This window comes from Ciconia boyciana, chromosome 9 (genome assembly GCF_034638445.1).
Source record: "Ciconia boyciana chromosome 9, ASM3463844v1, whole genome shotgun sequence".
Taxonomy (NCBI): domain Eukaryota; kingdom Metazoa; phylum Chordata; class Aves; order Ciconiiformes; family Ciconiidae; genus Ciconia; species Ciconia boyciana.
Genome location: NC_132942.1, coordinates 12,200,041 through 12,216,546, shown reverse-complemented (window position 1 = coordinate 12,216,546; position 16,506 = coordinate 12,200,041). Strand labels below are relative to the sequence as shown.

General features: G+C 50.7%; 1 protein-coding gene across 1 annotated transcript in view; it reads left to right on the top strand.

Moving 5' to 3' along the window:
• SH3PXD2B (SH3 and PX domains 2B) overlaps positions 1-16,506 on the top strand; it is a 79,513-nt gene that overhangs the window by 22,789 nt on the left and 40,218 nt on the right. The window contains exon 3 of the mRNA XM_072871813.1: positions 11,293-11,368. Coding sequence (XP_072727914.1) covers positions 11,293-11,368 — 76 coding nt within the window. The remainder of the gene's footprint in view (positions 1-11,292; positions 11,369-16,506) is intronic.

The following is a 16,506-nucleotide window of genomic DNA, read 5'->3' as shown; positions in this document are numbered from 1 at the left end:
GCAAGCTCAGCTTGCTGATCATTTACCATCAACCGTGGTCTGGTACTTGACCTTTTCGGAGAGGAAGAAGATATTTGGTTGTAGCAGACTTTGAGAAATGCCTCCCTCCGTGAACGGTTTGGGACCCCTCTGGGGCTGATCTCCCCTCCCCAAGCTGGCAGCAAACCAGCCCACGTCCCTTCGAGCTTGGAGTGGCGCCGGGAGGGCCAGGAATGAGGAGGAGGAGGGTGGAGGTGAGACGTCTCCCTGTCTTGTGCTGTAGGCAAAAGTTCAGTTGGTTCAACTATATTGTGCAACTTCACTCTGGGGTGGGTGGACAGCTTGCCCCAGGCACTGCAGAGCCATCCCAACGGCCGTCAGTGGGGGCTGGCCGAGGTGTTCAGCCTTGCAGAGTGCAGCTGCCATTTTGGGGTTTTTTTGGGTTGTTGGTTGGTTGTTTTTTTTTTTAGGAAAACATATTGCTGAAAAATGGAGGAAATGTTTTTTAGAAAATTAAGTTATGGGTCTTCCTCCCTGTCTGGGAATTTCTGCCTGTAGAGCTGTTGCTGGCAGCAGGCATTGCCCCTCTCCTGTCCCGGGGAGCACTAGGGTGTGAAAACTACCAGCATCTCTGGTAAGGACCCAAAATCTTGAAGTTCTCACCCAATCTCAGTCAATAGAAAGTTGCAATCCCGTATTTTTTAACTGCACACATACATGCTGAAAATGGCTGATGAAATGGCCACTGAAGAAGACTTTGTGTTTGGCCATGCAGAGTGCTAAGCCACCTGGGACGCTGTGCAGCTCTTCAAAATGGTGAGCTTTCCTCGTCCTCAGTTGGGAGGAAAGTTAGCGTTTAAATTTTAGCAAAGAAAGAAACTAGGTTCAGTATGTGTAAAATGTTCTCTTGGTTTTTCACTATTAATTTTTTTTAAAAAAGCTTTCCCCTTGATGAGTCACTTAAAACATTAAAAAAATATTTTCATTTTAGCAGTTAGGTTTTACCATTCAAATTGAAATGTTAATTGAAATGGATACTCGTCTGCTGATCTTTCTTCTTGGCAAATCAGCATTTTCCAGTTCCCCTCCTCCCCCCCCTCCGCCCACCTCCAGGAAATAAAAAAGTCCCATTGGAAAGTTCCCAGGGGGCTGAGGTTTCTGTTTGGGGGGCGGCTGCTTCCCACCTGCCAACAGGTGGCTGCTTTGAGCCCCAAAACAGTGGTGGCTTTTTATCAGTCAGTGAATTTGGCCAGAGGCTTTTCAGGTTTTCTCTCTTCTTATCTCTGTGGTGAGATTACACTTAGAGAAGAGCTCTAAGATTAGGGTGCTGTCAAGATTCGTGCTCCTTAGAGGTTTAGTTATGCCAGAAAACCTTGGCATTGCTCTATCTCCCTCTATCCTGGTTGGATCTTAAAAATGCAGGTTCAGTTCAAGTTATGTGGTTTGGGCTGAATTTTCTGTGAAATTTGCGTTCTCATGTTTAAATGCACAGAAAGCAGCAGGGTTGCTGCACTTTGCCTGCTGCTGGGGCTCCTCCGTGGTACCTCTGTGTTTGCTGGCTCCAGGCCCTGGCAAAGGGCGAATATCCTGGGTTAGGATGGCGTTCCCCTTGGAGTTGCATTGCATTGTGCTTTATGCAGTCCCAAAGGCTCCCCGCGGGGCTCCCCATACCCCAGCTCTGCTGCTCAGCGCTCACTCAACCCTTCCCTGTTAAGTGCATTAACTCCTCCATAAGCCGCGAGGGCTGGTTTCCTCCATCAGACATCGCTTAATGGCAGCGTTCTGGTTTTGCAATCAGCAGAGTTTCTTGGCGAGCTCTAGCCCTCTGGCAAGGACTGTCTGACCTCAGAAGTGCTCCAAGTCCTCTCCTGCCATCATGCGGGTGGTGGCAGTGCCAGGCTCCTGCACCTGCCCCGGTGCTTCACCGCAGTGGCTGTGGGTATGCGCTGTCTGCAGACTGCCTGCCCACCTTGGGTTTTTGGGCACCACTGAACTTGGCGTCTTTAAATCCCACCCTTTCTATAAATGGAGGAATACAAGGGCAGGTGCAGAAGGAGGCAGGGTGGGGATGCTGGTGGGTTCACACAGGAGCTCGGCTGGTTCATGCTGTCCATGGGACCGTCTGCCCGGGGCTCCAGGGTTCCATCAGCTTCTGTCTCTGCTAGACCGAGAGTTTTATTGTCAGGTGGGAGAAGGTGGAAAGGAGCATGGTCAGGCTAAGGACTAAGGCATATCTGTTTCATACGGAGACCCTGGCTTTGGCAGTTAAACCTCACAGGTTTGCAGTGTCTCGCTTTCCACCTGTGTAATTGCACTGGCTGCCATGGAGCTGCTCTTGATGGACACCACCATGAACCCAAGCAGAATGAAATCCTCCCTTGCGCAGAGACAAAAATCTCTCCACATTGGCCTTTCTGCTGACTGTACTCACTTGGAAGGTGGGGTTTGTGTTTGGGGAAGGAGCAGCAGGGAAAACAGATCTTCAAAAAGTCTGATGCAAGAGGAGGGTCATGAGGTGCGTATTTCTGAACAAGCAGTGCTCTCCCACGTGGTAGGACTGCAGCTTTTGCAGCCCTGCCTGTAGCTCAAATGCCTCCTCCTTTGTCTCGTCACATTTGGGCCTGCCACAGATTTAAAACTTTGCATTAATTTCAGGGAAGGAATGTACACTGGTCTGCTGCTTCTGATCTGGAGTGGGGAAGGTTTCTGGGAAAGGAGGCGTTGAAGAGAAATCAGATCATGAGCTCTTTGGGGGAGAAGCTAGGGACAAGTCATCCCAAAGTTTTTGCAAGCGTGCAGCTCAGAATGGGGTGGCATGTGCGTAAAGTCTCTCTGTGACCCGTCACTGAAACACTTGACTGAAGGTTGCCTCTTGGTGTGAAGCACCGTGTTAGATGTGAAACTAGATCTGGTTGGAGTATTTGAGCATGGCCCTCCCCCTTGTTGCACCTCCGCTGCTCAACACATGAAATAGGGCAAATGTGTTGGTATTTCTCCACCGTTGTTTCCCTTTCCACAACAGAAACTAAATCTCATGACTTCCCACTCTTCCGAGCATGTCTACTTTGGGATGCTAGAGAGGAGGATGTGGGTGAACGTGAATCGTCTGTGCAGCCTTCCCTATGGCTGCTGCCGTGACAGCTCCAGTGATGGTTGTGCTGGTGGTTCTGTGGTCTTTGGCACCAGGCTGGGGCAGGTGGCACAGCTCTTCCCTGCTCCCGTAACGAGGCTCCTTTCCAAGGGTACTTCCCAGTGTGACACAGCCCCAGCTGTGCTGGAGGGACGTTCCCATGGACAGGATGGGGAAGAGGAAGCGGCACAGACCAGCGTCACCCCCGGGTATTGCTGCTCTGTTCCAAAACATGTCTACCAGCAAGAGTCATTTCCCACGGCTAGGTCACCGTGGTGAATTATGGATGCTGTAGGAGTTGTTTGGTGGTGATAATGCTCTGCTCCTGGTGCCTGCATGGAGTGCTGCAGCTTTCAGTGCTCATCTGTGCAGTCTGGGACCTGCCTACCCGGCCTAATGCCATCCAGAGGCTGCAATTATCAGAAATTAAGTGGAAAATGGATTAGTAAAGCACTCTAAAGAGAATGATGACTTCCAGGATTCAGAACCAATAAATCAAACATAAAAAGCGATATATTTTAATCACCCAAGAAGACAGAGGGATCAGCAGCTCCGTGAGGAGGCTGTGTTAATGGAGATTGCTTGGTGCTCTTCTCCAAATTTGAGGGTTCTTTTTTCTTTTTTTAAACACTAAACTCTCTCCTTAGTCTCTCCCAAATATATTCTTGACAGGCTCACAAAAGGAGGGAAAGCAAGCAGTGCTTTTCAGGAGTTGTTTGGGCCATCCAAAAATGGGTGGTGATTCTGGATCCCACCATCTTGGGGTGTCTCACCTGATGCCTTACTGGAGCTGGGTTTGGGGAACACGAAGCTTTGTCTGCCCTCTGGTTCCTTTCTGGGTGCCTTTGAGTGGGCACCTGGAGCTACTTGTTGCTTTTGAAAACATATAGCCTTCAAATGTCTTAAAACATGATTTTTTTTTAATGCTCTTGGAAATGCGCTTTGTAGATGAGCACAGAACAGACATAGAAATCTCTGTGGGAAGCAGGGCCTGGCTTGACCAGAGAGAGAGATATCTGGAGATGAGGGTATTTATCTTTCTCCTTCCATGACTCTCTTGCCCATCTGCTGCAATTAGCACATGGCGTTGGTTTCAATGGTGATATCGGCAACTAGAAACTCCCATCCTCCAATCACTAATAAACAAACATGGTAATCTTCTAGTGATTTCTGGGGGTTTAAGTTTGATGGCTGGATGATAAAACAGGAGGCTCCTTACACCGAGGTTAATACAGGCTTTTAGGGGTTAGACGCTTGGGGCCAAGTGCCGCCTTTGCTGGGAATCCCAGCAGTCCTGGTGAGCATGTGGTGCCTGTCATGGTCTTGATTGCTTAAGCGGTAGCTGAGCACCGCTGAGGTTTCCACTCGGAGAATCAGCGGGTGCTCTAGCTGGAAACATCTCCCATTCTGGGCAGTGGAAGCTTTTTGCCTGGTTGCTTTTGGAGGACCGTTGCACTCGGATCAAACCTGTGGATGTGAAGCTGCCACATCCTCCAAGCCCCCACGTGCTGGCAGAGCCCGTCAGCTCCCCAGGTTTGGTCTGTGTGGTTTATGGGTGAGCACCTGGGGTAGCACAGACCTGGTGGTGCCTCGGCCCTGGGGCTGCCCAGGGCTGGGGGGGGGGCAGCACGGGCAGAGGGATGCATCCTGCTCAGCCCTGCACCCACTGCCCTCTCCATGCCAGCAAGCTGTTCACAGGCACCAATGTCTCCCTCTGTCTAATGCTTCCTGTGATTTCATAGGAAATTTCTCTTGCAGTGGCAGCTGCTGCCAATTTGTGTAGCCCTTTTTTTCTCTGACCTCAGTTAATTCTTTTTTGTCTATTGCTGAGCGACGCTTAAACTTTTCCATCAGGTTTTCACAATCCAGCCTCTGTGATGCCATTTCCTAGTGCTGAGGAGGTCAGGATTGCTTCTGGCTGGTAATGTGTAAAATGCCCTTGAACTCATCTCTTGCACCAGAAAAGCAGGGACTGGGGAGAAACTGTGGTCATCAAGAAACTGCTCAGTTGTGCTGCCCTTCAGCTCCCATTACTGCCTTTGAACAACCTACTCGCTTTGGCCATTGAATGGGCAGTATGTGGTGCCGCACCAGTAGAGTGAGTCCTTCCCCAGGCTTGACCTCCTGAGCTCAGTATCGCCACACCGGGGATGTGAGCTTGCTCCACGTTGGTCCTTCTGTCTTCTGGGCTGTTGTGTTTTCACCCCGTTTCCTTATAGACAGTCCACATGGATGCAGGGAAGGTGCCTCTCGTAGGATTGCAGAGAGACTAAACATCAGTAGCCTGTGAGCTGCTGCCAGATGTCGTTCTCCTTCCCAGACTATCTGCTTGGCAGATGTCCCCCGAACCAGCTGGCTCCAGGGCACGACGGTGCTTTGATCTGCAGGAGCCCCTTTGCACAGTCTCTGGTTCTCAGCACACAGCTGTGTCCCTCATCATGTCCCCGTGCAGCCGAGGTGCTGCCGTGACGGCAGGCAGTTGCTGGACCTGCATCTATTTCCCATTGCATTTGGAGATCAGTGGGATGCTGACCCTTGGAGGACTCTTCTTCCTGTAAGAGGAGACCTGACTAATGCCCTGCTCAGCGCATGGAGGGTGAGCAGCGCATCTGAACATCCCCTCTGGAGTTCGCTGCCACGGGGACAGCAAGGCACATGGTGTGCCCGGCTGCCTGCAGCATTCCCCTTCTCACAAGGGACAGGGCTGATGGGGCGTTTCGGAGTGTGGGATGAGAGCAGGCTTGGCTCCGACCCATCTTTCCCCCATGGCAAGCTGCTGCTTTCTCTCAGCAGGGAGGCTGTTGCACTCACAAAGAGTCTCCTGTGATTCTGCCACCGCACACTCAGCCGGCCTCTGAAGCCTTTTGTTGAACTTTTTTTTCCCCTTTTCCCCTCGGGTGGTGTCAAAAGCTCACTTCTCTGCTCTGGATAACGGACGTGTCTGGTGGAGGAATGGGTTAGGTCAGCTCTTGCTTGCTAGACCAAGGAGGAGGAATGTGGTTTTATGCTGAACCTCCATCACGTAGCCAAAGCAAATTCTGTTGATAAGAGAAGGGGGAACTTCCCTCGCTCCTTGCCTGGGATTACGGCTTACAGCCTGGCTCCGACATTGGCTCCTGGTGTTGTGCAAGAGTGGAAGAGTTTGTTCTCCTCGCCTGGGTATTTCATCACCCCCCAGCCTGTGCTAGTATATCTTGCTGTTCGGTGATGTGCACCATCCCCTCCATAAGTTGGCAAAGACTTGCTTTCTCTTCTGCAGCCCTGGTATGTGCCATGCAAGCCCTAACACTCAGTAATGGAGAGCGTGGGCTTTAGAGCAGCTTGACAAAAGCAAATCCCACGGTCCTCCAGGCTGCAGAGGACTTGCTGCAAGAGTAATCCCGTGTCCTTCTGGTTCATCGTTATTGGGGGAATGCAGGACCTCTGTGTTTACCATTTCACCCTGATATTTTTCTTTCCACCAGATCAGATTTAAATGAAAAATAAGTTTTTTTCCTCACCTTTATATTTTAGAGGGGAAAACTTTTCCACTCTATTGTGGAAAGCAGAGAAGAAGCAAAGTGATGACAGACCTTATTACCTACTGGCACTTGGCTTGAGGTTGTTTTGGATTTTTTTTTTTTTTTTTTTTCAGAGACTTCTTGGAGTTTGATTCTGGCTGGGAAGCGATAGGGCCCGGTGTGCAGCCTGTTAGACCTGGGGCCCTGCTCCTCCAGCAGACATATCCCTCTGGTGTATCGCTGCCTGCATGGTGTACCCCTCTGGCATTACACCTTCAGATCTTATTTGGGCAAAGCCCTTCCTGAATGCTCTGCTTCCCGGGAATACCGCTGAGCACATACATTCCCCTCTCCCTAGGATCCCCTGCAGCCTGCAGCACTCTTAATTGATTCAATTAGGATATTATCTTATGAGTTGCCTGTTAATGAAGAAGCTGCCTGCCAGTGTGTTCGCTGTTGATACAACGCTGCTTTTGACAGGCTCCCTCTCCCCAGGTGGCCCCGCCGGTGTTACCGCCTGCCCTGTGGAGGGACAGCTCGGCCATGGGGACAGCGTGCTCCCACGGTGTGCGTAGACCTTCAGCCGTGGCTCACTCCAGAAAGGCTCACTGCCCAGGCATTTCTGGGTTAAAAGAAAACCAGCTAACTGATAAGATAAATTGGTGGTGGAGAAATAGCAGGATAAACATGGCTCTGTGCCCTATCCTGACGTGTGGCTGGGGGGAGCCCCGCTGCCGGTCAGATACACCGCTGGGGTATCTGTGCCCCGGTCCTGGCTTAGGGAGCCAGGGCCCGGCAGCCATGTGATCACCCTCCCGTCCAGCATTACTGCAAAGGAATTGGTGAAAAGTGTGAGACAACAGCTTCCTGCATAATAAAAGCACACTGAAATGCTTTAAACTGCATCCACTCCAGTTTGTTTTTTTTTTTTTAAGATTCTGTCACAAATACTTTAAAATAATCTTGGAAGGGGAGAAACAATAGGGTTATTGTTTCTTTTTTCCCCTTCATTTTTTCTCCCTGACCTGGCTGAGTGTATTGCTGAGAGCCAGACTGGCTCTTGGCCTCTCCGTGCTCTCCCGTGCTCGGCAGGGATAGCTGTGCTCCGACGGGCTGTGTGTCTGTCTGCCTCTCGCCTGCCCCGTCTCCCCCTCTCCCCGGGAACTTGGATGGCCAGGCAAGTCCTCCCTTCTGGGAATGTGATGTGAGCAGTCTTGTTTGGAGCTTGGATGGAAACCCTTGCTGCTGAGATGATTTGTGGGAGTCTCCCCGTGCCAACCGCCTGCCTTCCACAATTCCTTGCCTGCTGGGGAGCACGTTTCCCTGCCGAGGCTGGGGAGAAACGTGCTCTCCCAGGAAACCTGTCCTGCCTTGCCTTGTTGCTGGCGTGTCTCTGTTTCTGCAGACCATCTTCTGATGCCTGTCTGTGCATCCCTCCCCCAGGGCTTGTGGGGTTGCTGCACTTTTATTCTTTTTCCATCGCTTTTCTAGGGCTATGCCTGCTTTCCTTGGTTTTCCTGGGGAAGAGCATTGTAACAACCTGTGCTGTAGTCCCTGTCCTGCAAAATCAGCAGGAGCAAGATGGGCCAGAAAGGGTACAGGGAGCCTCAAATCCTAGAGACCTGTCAGCTGGCTTCCTCCGGGTCTCTGGAGCATCTCTCAGCTCTGGAGCTGACGTTTTCCCATTGCTGCTCTGTGCTTTTCCTCACTGCAGCTTTATGGAGCGTAGTGCTACGGAAGAACTGTCAGCTCGTGACCCACGGACAGGATTTCTGCAGATGTGTGCTCTTGTATCTTGCAAACGCAAACTGCCTGCCATGGTTACAGCTGGCGCTGGGGTTGTTTTCTTTGGAGTAGGTTTTTAGCTGTTCTTCAGCCACAGGCTCAAGCCTAGTAAAACTGATGAACGAGTATTTGCTGCCGCCTTCTCTGGAGCTGCGTGATGTGGTAGCCAGGTTGGGTGGGATACATGGGACTGACCCCTCTGCCTTGCTCCTTCCCCACCTTCTCCTCTTTCTGTGCATGCCAGAGGGCACTCCAGGCACCTTGCAACCTCTTTTCATCCCTCCAGCAAGAGAAAAATAGCAGTTTGTGAGTATAGGCATAAAGGTACCAACCCACAGTGGCAGTGCAGGGTCTGCTCAGGCTGGAGTGATGCTGGGGGCTCTGGGCTGGGCTGGAGGGGAGCAGGGTGGCTGCAGGGAGAGGGTCCCCACGCCACCCCATGATCACTGAGCAGCCACTGCAAGGGGCACTTTCAGTCACAAAAAAGGAAATGGGGAACTTCTGGGCTGAAGTTCTGGATGGGTTTGGTGGGATCACATGGTTGTTGGGAGCAGATCTGGGCAGAGGCACAGCCCAGGCACGTGCATACGGGAGAAAACACAGCTTGCACCATTTGTGCCTTGGAGGCTCTCAGTGCTCCCAGAAGCGAGAGATCCTCAGCTCGCGTTCAAAAATGAGACGAGGGGAAAGCTTCCAGTGACTCAAGTATTGCGTTGCTTAACAGCAATCAGATGCGCAGCACTTGCGACTTGTTTTGCTCACCCTTTGCCAGTCACAAACTTTCCCAAGCTCTTCCCCACAGGAGGAGCAGGGCCAGAGGCACCTCTCCGCTGTGTTTTGGCACAACATAGGTGTTTTGCAGGGTAATGGGGATGTGGTGTCATCCTTTATTTTTGTGGATTGAGGGAAGAGCAGGAGGCAATTGCATGCCCAGAGAGGCTGGGGAAGTGGTGCTGCCCTGGGAGCCTGCAGTGCCTCGGGGAGGCGAGTCCTCCCTCAGCCGTGCTCGGGCTCGCTTTGTGGCTGCTGGTAACGTCACGGCAGTCCCCAGTTATTGCTGAGTCTGGATTCATTTTCTTTGTTGTAAACCCTTTAAAATTTGTTTCGAGAAGAAGCTGTAAACAGGGTCCGTTTGTGCTTAGTGTCATCCTGGTTTTGAGATGTCTTGTTTTCATTTTGAAGAGAATATTTGAGAGCTTCTTTTGGCTTTCCTGTTGTCTTTGGGAGTGTTGGGGGAGGTTTTTATTTCTTCTCAAAATGTAGGAAAAATACTTCCTTCCTTCTGCCCCCTCTCCACCAAACCTCAAGAATTTTATCCTGGTGCATTTGAGATCCAAGAAAAAAAAAATGCAAGTATTGCATGTGCAGGGGTGTGGAGGGCTATATCAACAAAAAGGGCTTAGCTTTAGCATTACAGCACTTTAAACAAGCTTGTGCCTAGCAGTAGAGGAGTCCCCAGCCCTTAGCTAGGAGCAGAGACCTCCTGTAAAAAGCACGTGGAAAAATAGGTGCCAAAGAACAAGAGCCATGAAAACCAGGGAGCCAGGTGGGACACATCCCCCAGGGGTGTTGGGACCCCAGAGTTTGGCCCTGCACAGACTCCCTGGGGTGAAGGGGGTCCCAATGTTACGTGGTGGAGCAGCAGACAGGAGGGAGCATGGGCGTCTGGCTGCTCAGTGGTGCCCATCCTCCTGCCAGGCTGGGCGAGGGCTGCCTGCAGGTGCCTCTCGTGGGATGAATGGCTCGGGCTCTCTGGTTGCATAGTTCCCTCTTTGCATGAAATACTTTAAATATTAATTGTGCCAGAGGAGAATGGCTGTTTAGACTTTGTAGGTGCTCAGGACGCTTCCTGGGCAGGTTGTCTCCAGTGCTTCCGTAAGTGCTTAATTATTTATGCAGAGTGCGATAGCTCTAATAGGAGAGGGCAAGACCCATTTAAAATACCCTGGGGACCAGGGAGCTCTTCAGGTGATGCGAAACAGAGCTCACATCCATGCCCCAGAGAAAACAAGGGAGAGTTTGTATCTCCCTCCCCTTCCTTCCAAAGGAGGGAGTATATGAGTGGTTGGATGGATGGCTGGGCATGCTTTTTCTCCTCTTCTGCTCTGTGTAAAGTGCAAAGCCCAATCCAAATGGTATTTTCCAGCAAGACCAAGTAGAGGAAATACTGAGAACGTGGATCCTGCCAGGGCATCGATATTAAGCATTATAGCAGATGCAAGGAAGTTGTGTGCATGTGCTGAAGCACCGGTGCAGGCACCTAGCAAGAGCAGGAGCTGGTTATCACCTCTCTTTGCTGACTAACCGTACTAAGTGCAGTTGCATCAGTCAGGAAATTATTTGTTTAATGCTGAAGATCCCATAAAACATTCATCCCTCAAAGCCTGTGTAGCACAAAGCATTCCCCAAACTTGACGTATAACTTTAAGGCCTGTTGCAGGCAAACATGAGTTGGTGCTGTGAGTCCAAGTCAGCTGTAGTCCAGGAACTGTGTCAGTGCTGTGCTATGCTTGAGCTAATAAGCGTAAAATATGCCTTTTTTGAGGAGCTTCTGAGATCTAGTGACCGAGGCCCATCAGGATGAAACTTAATAGTTGCAGAAATGCAGCTTACATAAATCACCCGTGCTGAGCAGAATGATAGTGATGAACAACATCGGTGGTGAGAAATGTCTTGAAAATAGTGGAGGTGACGCTAAGATCTTGTGCTTCTGGCACTGCTTTGGATGTGCTTCCCTCAGTGCTGCGGGTCGCTGTACCCTGGCTGATGGTGCTGTGAACGATGTCTAGGACACTGCTGTTTTGGAGAACAGGCTTCTCCTCCTCCTGGGGAGAGTGGCCTTGTGTCGTGCAAGTTAATCACTGGCTTTAATCATCTCTCTTGCATTTCCTTTTCTAGATGCAAATGCTGGACAAGTTTCCAATGGAAGGAGGGCAGAAGGACCCCAAGCAAAGGATTATCCCCTTTCTGCCAGGTAGGCGAGTGGACTCCAGCAAAAATCATGCTGGTTTTGGCATGGCAGGAGCTTTTTCCCAGTACATGTGTGAGCATACACGTGCTTTAGCTCTTATCTCCTGAACCATCTGAGCAATAGCAAGTTCTTGGCCTGCACCGTGTCCATTAAAACATCTGTGTTTGTTACCAATGTGCCCGGCGAGTATTAAACCCTTCAGTCATTCTCTCTCCCTCCAGAAAGCATTAGTGGGGGACTTCAGCTAAGCAACCCTGCTTGCACAGCTTCTGCCAGGAGCAACCCCGCAGCAGCCTGCTTGTTTTTGGAAGGGGTCTGGCTAGCATGGCACAGGGCTGAGGGTGGTGTGAGACTCCCTAGGAACTGCTCATACACTGTTTTTCCTGTCCCATGCAACTCAAAGGGCCATCCAGAGAGAAAGAAATAACAATTGAATTCCCCATGTTAAATCAAGCTGGTTGACAGCCTTGGCTTCCTCCTGTGATGTTCAGGACTGGTTGCCTAAAGACAGAATTTCTGTGGCATGATGTGTGCCCTGCCAGCCCAACGTGCAGCTGAGCATTTGTGTGCCCGAGGAACAGATGTAGTGGTCCATTGCAAACTTTGTGGTGCAGGGGATTGCTTGTGGCTGCCCTTTGCTGCTGCTACAGGGAAAAAAAGAACCCTAATGTGCCTTGCAAAAATACCCAGCCTGAGGGGACCCTGGGAGTCTTTCATGCACCCATAGCTAATGGCTTTGACCACAGAGTTGTCTTTACCCCCACCCCCAAGTAGCTAATGGGCATATTTAGAAATGTCACGGTACCATAATCACTTCCAGGGACTGTCAGGTCCATTTAGTGCAGCCCTTTGTTCTGTGAACATACTTTTGAAGCCTCCTGGCTTTTCTAGAAACATAAAGGCGCTTAGTGGGCTTTGCTTTTTGCTGACTGGCGTGAAGAAAATAATTTACACCCCTTTCTGAGCAAGAGGTTCTTGTCTGGATTTCCCATAGAGGGATTTCTGATTCTGGCTTGTCCTTGCATTGTAACATCAGCAAAAGCAAAGCACACCTGACATTAATACAGCAGAAAAGCCTTTGCTGTACAAGTACTTCTGCCAGCAAGGAGTGGGGCAGAAAAATGGAAGCCAAATTGGCAAAGGGCATAACTTGGAAAAATTGGACGTAACGGTTTGGCCGTGCTGCACTTGCAGAAAATTCCCACCAAAATGCTGCTATTTTTGGAAGGCAGCGATCGGGCTCGGGAAGCCTGGTCAGAGCACTGCTTCTCGCAGCACACTCATCAATATTTGTTTCTTCTTCTTGGTGTTGAAATAGTTTCCCTTCGCTAAGAAGCATGTCACTGGCATTTCCGTTGGAGGAAAAAGGGCATTGAAGTTTCTGGAAAATAAAGCCTGGCTCTTGTGTAAGAAGGCAGTTTTGGGGAGTTAGGATCGCCATCCTCTAGAGGAGCTTGTGCATTTGTGTGTGTCCTCTGCAGAGACGTTTGCTCTGGTCCTCTTTTTGCAACAGGATTAAATACCGTTTACAGAGGCAGTCACACATTGACTTGGAAAACCGCTAGTCCATGCTTCTCCCAGAAATATTTCTTGACGTTTCATTTCTGCAGTGGCTTGCGATAACTGAGAAGAGAGAGACTATTGATGCCTAACAGCTGGCACCTGCAGCTTTACCACCTGTACTTTCAGGTGCCAGCACAGGGCAAGGGGTGGTGTGGTGAGAAGATCCCAGTACAGGATGGTGTCCTACCTCCGAGTAGGGGACAAGGGGAGGCTCTTTTAATAGTTGCTGGCTGTGCTGGAGGATGGTTCCTTTCTGGAGCAGTTCTTGGCCTTCCCAGTTTGGGATGGCAATGGGTTTTGTTACTTACAGCTGAACCCAAACTTCGTCTCTCTTTGCCTAGGGGTGCCATCCAGGTGAGCTCAGCACAAACAGCCTGGGTCTCTTTCTCTGCAAAACGTGGCTCTAGTATGCTTAGACTTGCTAGGGTTTTGATTATGTTCACCTTCTGTGAGTACTGTAGTTAGTTCCCAGTCCCATTTTGAGCAACATTTTTAGCATCTGAATTTCATTACCAATGGAGATTTGGCTCCGGTGGTTTACTGAAAGTACACTGCTTTCTGGGAAGTCCTTTGTAGAGTAACATTAGACATTGTGGCCACTGCAATTCTCAAAAATGTCTCCTGCGACCCTGTGCCTCCTGCAGCTCTGGCTTTCTTAGCAAACCCCTAAGCATCCCAAACTCAGGGTCACCACCATGACCTGAGAAGGTGCCATCTGGGTTTGTCTGTCAGGCTAGTTTCCTGGAATGGGAAGACAGTTCCATGAATATGCTGTAGTTACAACATCCAGCCCACAGGAACTCTGTTTGCTTTGTGTTGCTTCGTTTTGTTAATGTTTGCTTCGAGGATGTGACTTCTTGGAAATTTCTAGAGACTTTGGGTCTTTTGAAGTAGGTCTCTGATGGTATCAGAAAATGGTATCCTACGTGCAAGTCCTTCAGCCCACTCAGCTCTTCTGAAGTGGAGTCATAAAGCTGGGTCCTCCGAAGCGGAGCAGAGCAATTGCACTTGAGGTTTGGGGCCAGGGGTTGTCCCTTCCCAGGTGTTGGCACCATGCTCATCCCATAGCACAGCTTGGTGGGGTCTGGTTTGGCCTGGCAGGACATTGCAGTGCTCCTGCACCATGCCTGAAAAACCTCTGCTGCCATATAGGGGAATTTGAAGTGGACTCTTGGCTACTTTTGCTGGCTTTGAGCCACTGGCACAGCCTGCCCAGCTTCATGTGGTGCTGAGGATGGCCCCTTGAAACAGCTCTGGCGGCACCCAGCCCATGCATGGCATCAACTGGGGTCCCTAGAGTGGAGTCAGGAGCAGCTGGCGAGAGAGAAGAGACCTGTCACTGCCCAGCCCGGGGGGACGTCATGCTGGGCAGCTCTGTCCTCGCCTGCAGGAGTCCACACTAAGGGTTACATGCTTGTTGGCTGGGAGATGATGGTATGGAGACCCCAGGAAAGAATGAACTAAGAAAACAAATGAGCTCAGTTGGGCCCGCTGTGTAAGGGCTGTGCCAGATCTTTCAGGAAACAGCTTTTATAAGGAGAGTGGAGCCTTCCAAACTTCGTACAGCCCGAGTGGCCTGGAGCAGATCCTGGCCAGTCAGCTTCGCTGGAAACGTGAGCCTCAGCAAGGAGGGGTTGCCTGATGCTGAGCTAACTTTGGCTGTAAAATTGCTTTTTAGGAAGCTTTAGCTACAGACAATAGTGAACTCCCAAGAAGGGAGGAGGAGAAAGGGGGTTCGGTGAGATCATTTTCAAAAGCAGAATGATGCCTCCTTTCTACTCCCTTCCCAGCCTGCTAACCTGCTTGGCATGGGCATCAGTGGTGCCCACACACTTTGGGGCTTTTCTCCCAGAACAACTGTGGGGATGCTAAAGCTCCCCACAAAGGCCCCATGAAGGAGGTGGAGGACAACTCATCCCTTTTCCAGCTACATTACCTAACTTTCCGCAGTCCCATTGCATCTTCATCAGAGCTGGAGATGGGGCAAAGGGTCCTAATTACTATTTTCTGCTCTAGCAAGATGGGCATCTCTGCTGTAGCACTGTTGCGTGGACGGTCCCAGGCTAGCTTGCAGCCCATAATCAGTACAGTTGCCTTTTCTGTAGGTTTTCAGCTAACCCTGCTGATGTGCAGACAGTATGACCCTCGGCAGAGTGCTGCACTGAAGCAGTTGCTCTGCTTCTGACCTTTGAGCTGTCTTTAAACAAGCTACCTTACTTTTTTCTCCGTTGCATGGCACTATAGGCCATAGAAGCAATGGCCTTGAGAACATTTTGCTCCTGCTCCAGCAGGATCCCAAACCATGGGAGTGGAAGGGGCTGTCTTGATAGGGGCACTGTTTAATTTGGCTTCATTTCACAACGTATGGGACTCCATGCTTAAGCTATAGCCAGGACAGCCCCAGAGACACTTTGCTGGTCCCCCTCTTTTTCACCAGGGTACGCGCACAGCGCAGGACTTTGCCAAACAGATGCTAAGTGCAGGGCTCCTGGAAACGCCATCTCCCACGTCTGCTTCCCCATCCTAGGAATAGCCCACGTAGCTGGCTGCTCCGTGGGCTGGGATTAATTATATGTACATTTGGGGCTGCCTTTTTTTGAAGTGAGTTTGGAACCCGTGCCAGGGAAAATCTGGATGTGATTTGAAAGGTGCAGAGAAGTGAATTCCTTCCGAGGCTGTGGGGCAGGGGGGAGTGGGGGGAGTCCTTCAGGGTAAAGCAAGAGGCACAGATGGTTTTCCATTCTTGAAATATCTGTCTTGGTTCGCGGCCGTGATCGGCAGGGTGATTATTTCAGGTTCTCTGCCCCTCCAACTTGCTGGAGATCCAGTAACAGCCTTTGGCTCAAGAGGGGCCTCAACCATTTTGCTGGTTGAAGTGCCTCTGCCTGTTTTTTTTCAGCTTCTTACTCCCCAGTATAACTTCAGCTCTGCCTGGAGAATTCCCATGGGAGGGAATAATTTGCAGAGCCCTACCTGTTTGTTTGGAGAGATTAACCCCTCTTGTGGCCTGCCTGCTCTATCTCATATTGCTGGAGACTCGCATTCCTTATCAGCCCTTTCCCCAAGCTTTCTTCTGACACTTTGCAGTCCTTGATGAATGGCCGAGGCAGCGGGGGCCATGTTGCATCCACCACTTTGCAGCCCCCCCTCTGGAGCTGCTGCAGCACCCTTTGCTCTCGGTCGATCAGACAAAGCAAAGCAGCCTTGATTAGCCACAAAGGGGGTTTCTTCCAGTCCTGGGAGTGCAGAGCTTTCTGGCACCAGAGGAAGGTGGACAGACAGAGCATCTTCAGTGGAGCTTCTCTGGCTGGTGCCAACTCCACTGCGTGGGGGACACAGCTCATGCTCCCCAGAGATGACCTGCAAGGGGGTGGTGGGCACCAACCTCCTCCTCCTGCCCAGTTGGGTATGAGGCAGCATGCCAATGTTATTTCTGCTGTTGAAGCCCTGAGCTCAGTGATGTGGAACTTAAACGCAGAAGGGCAACCTCTGCTCCAGTGACTGCATTGCTGGATAGGACGTAAAAGCCAGCAGATTGTCCTCCTGTGTCCTGGCCGGACCGTGTCAGTGGAAGGACT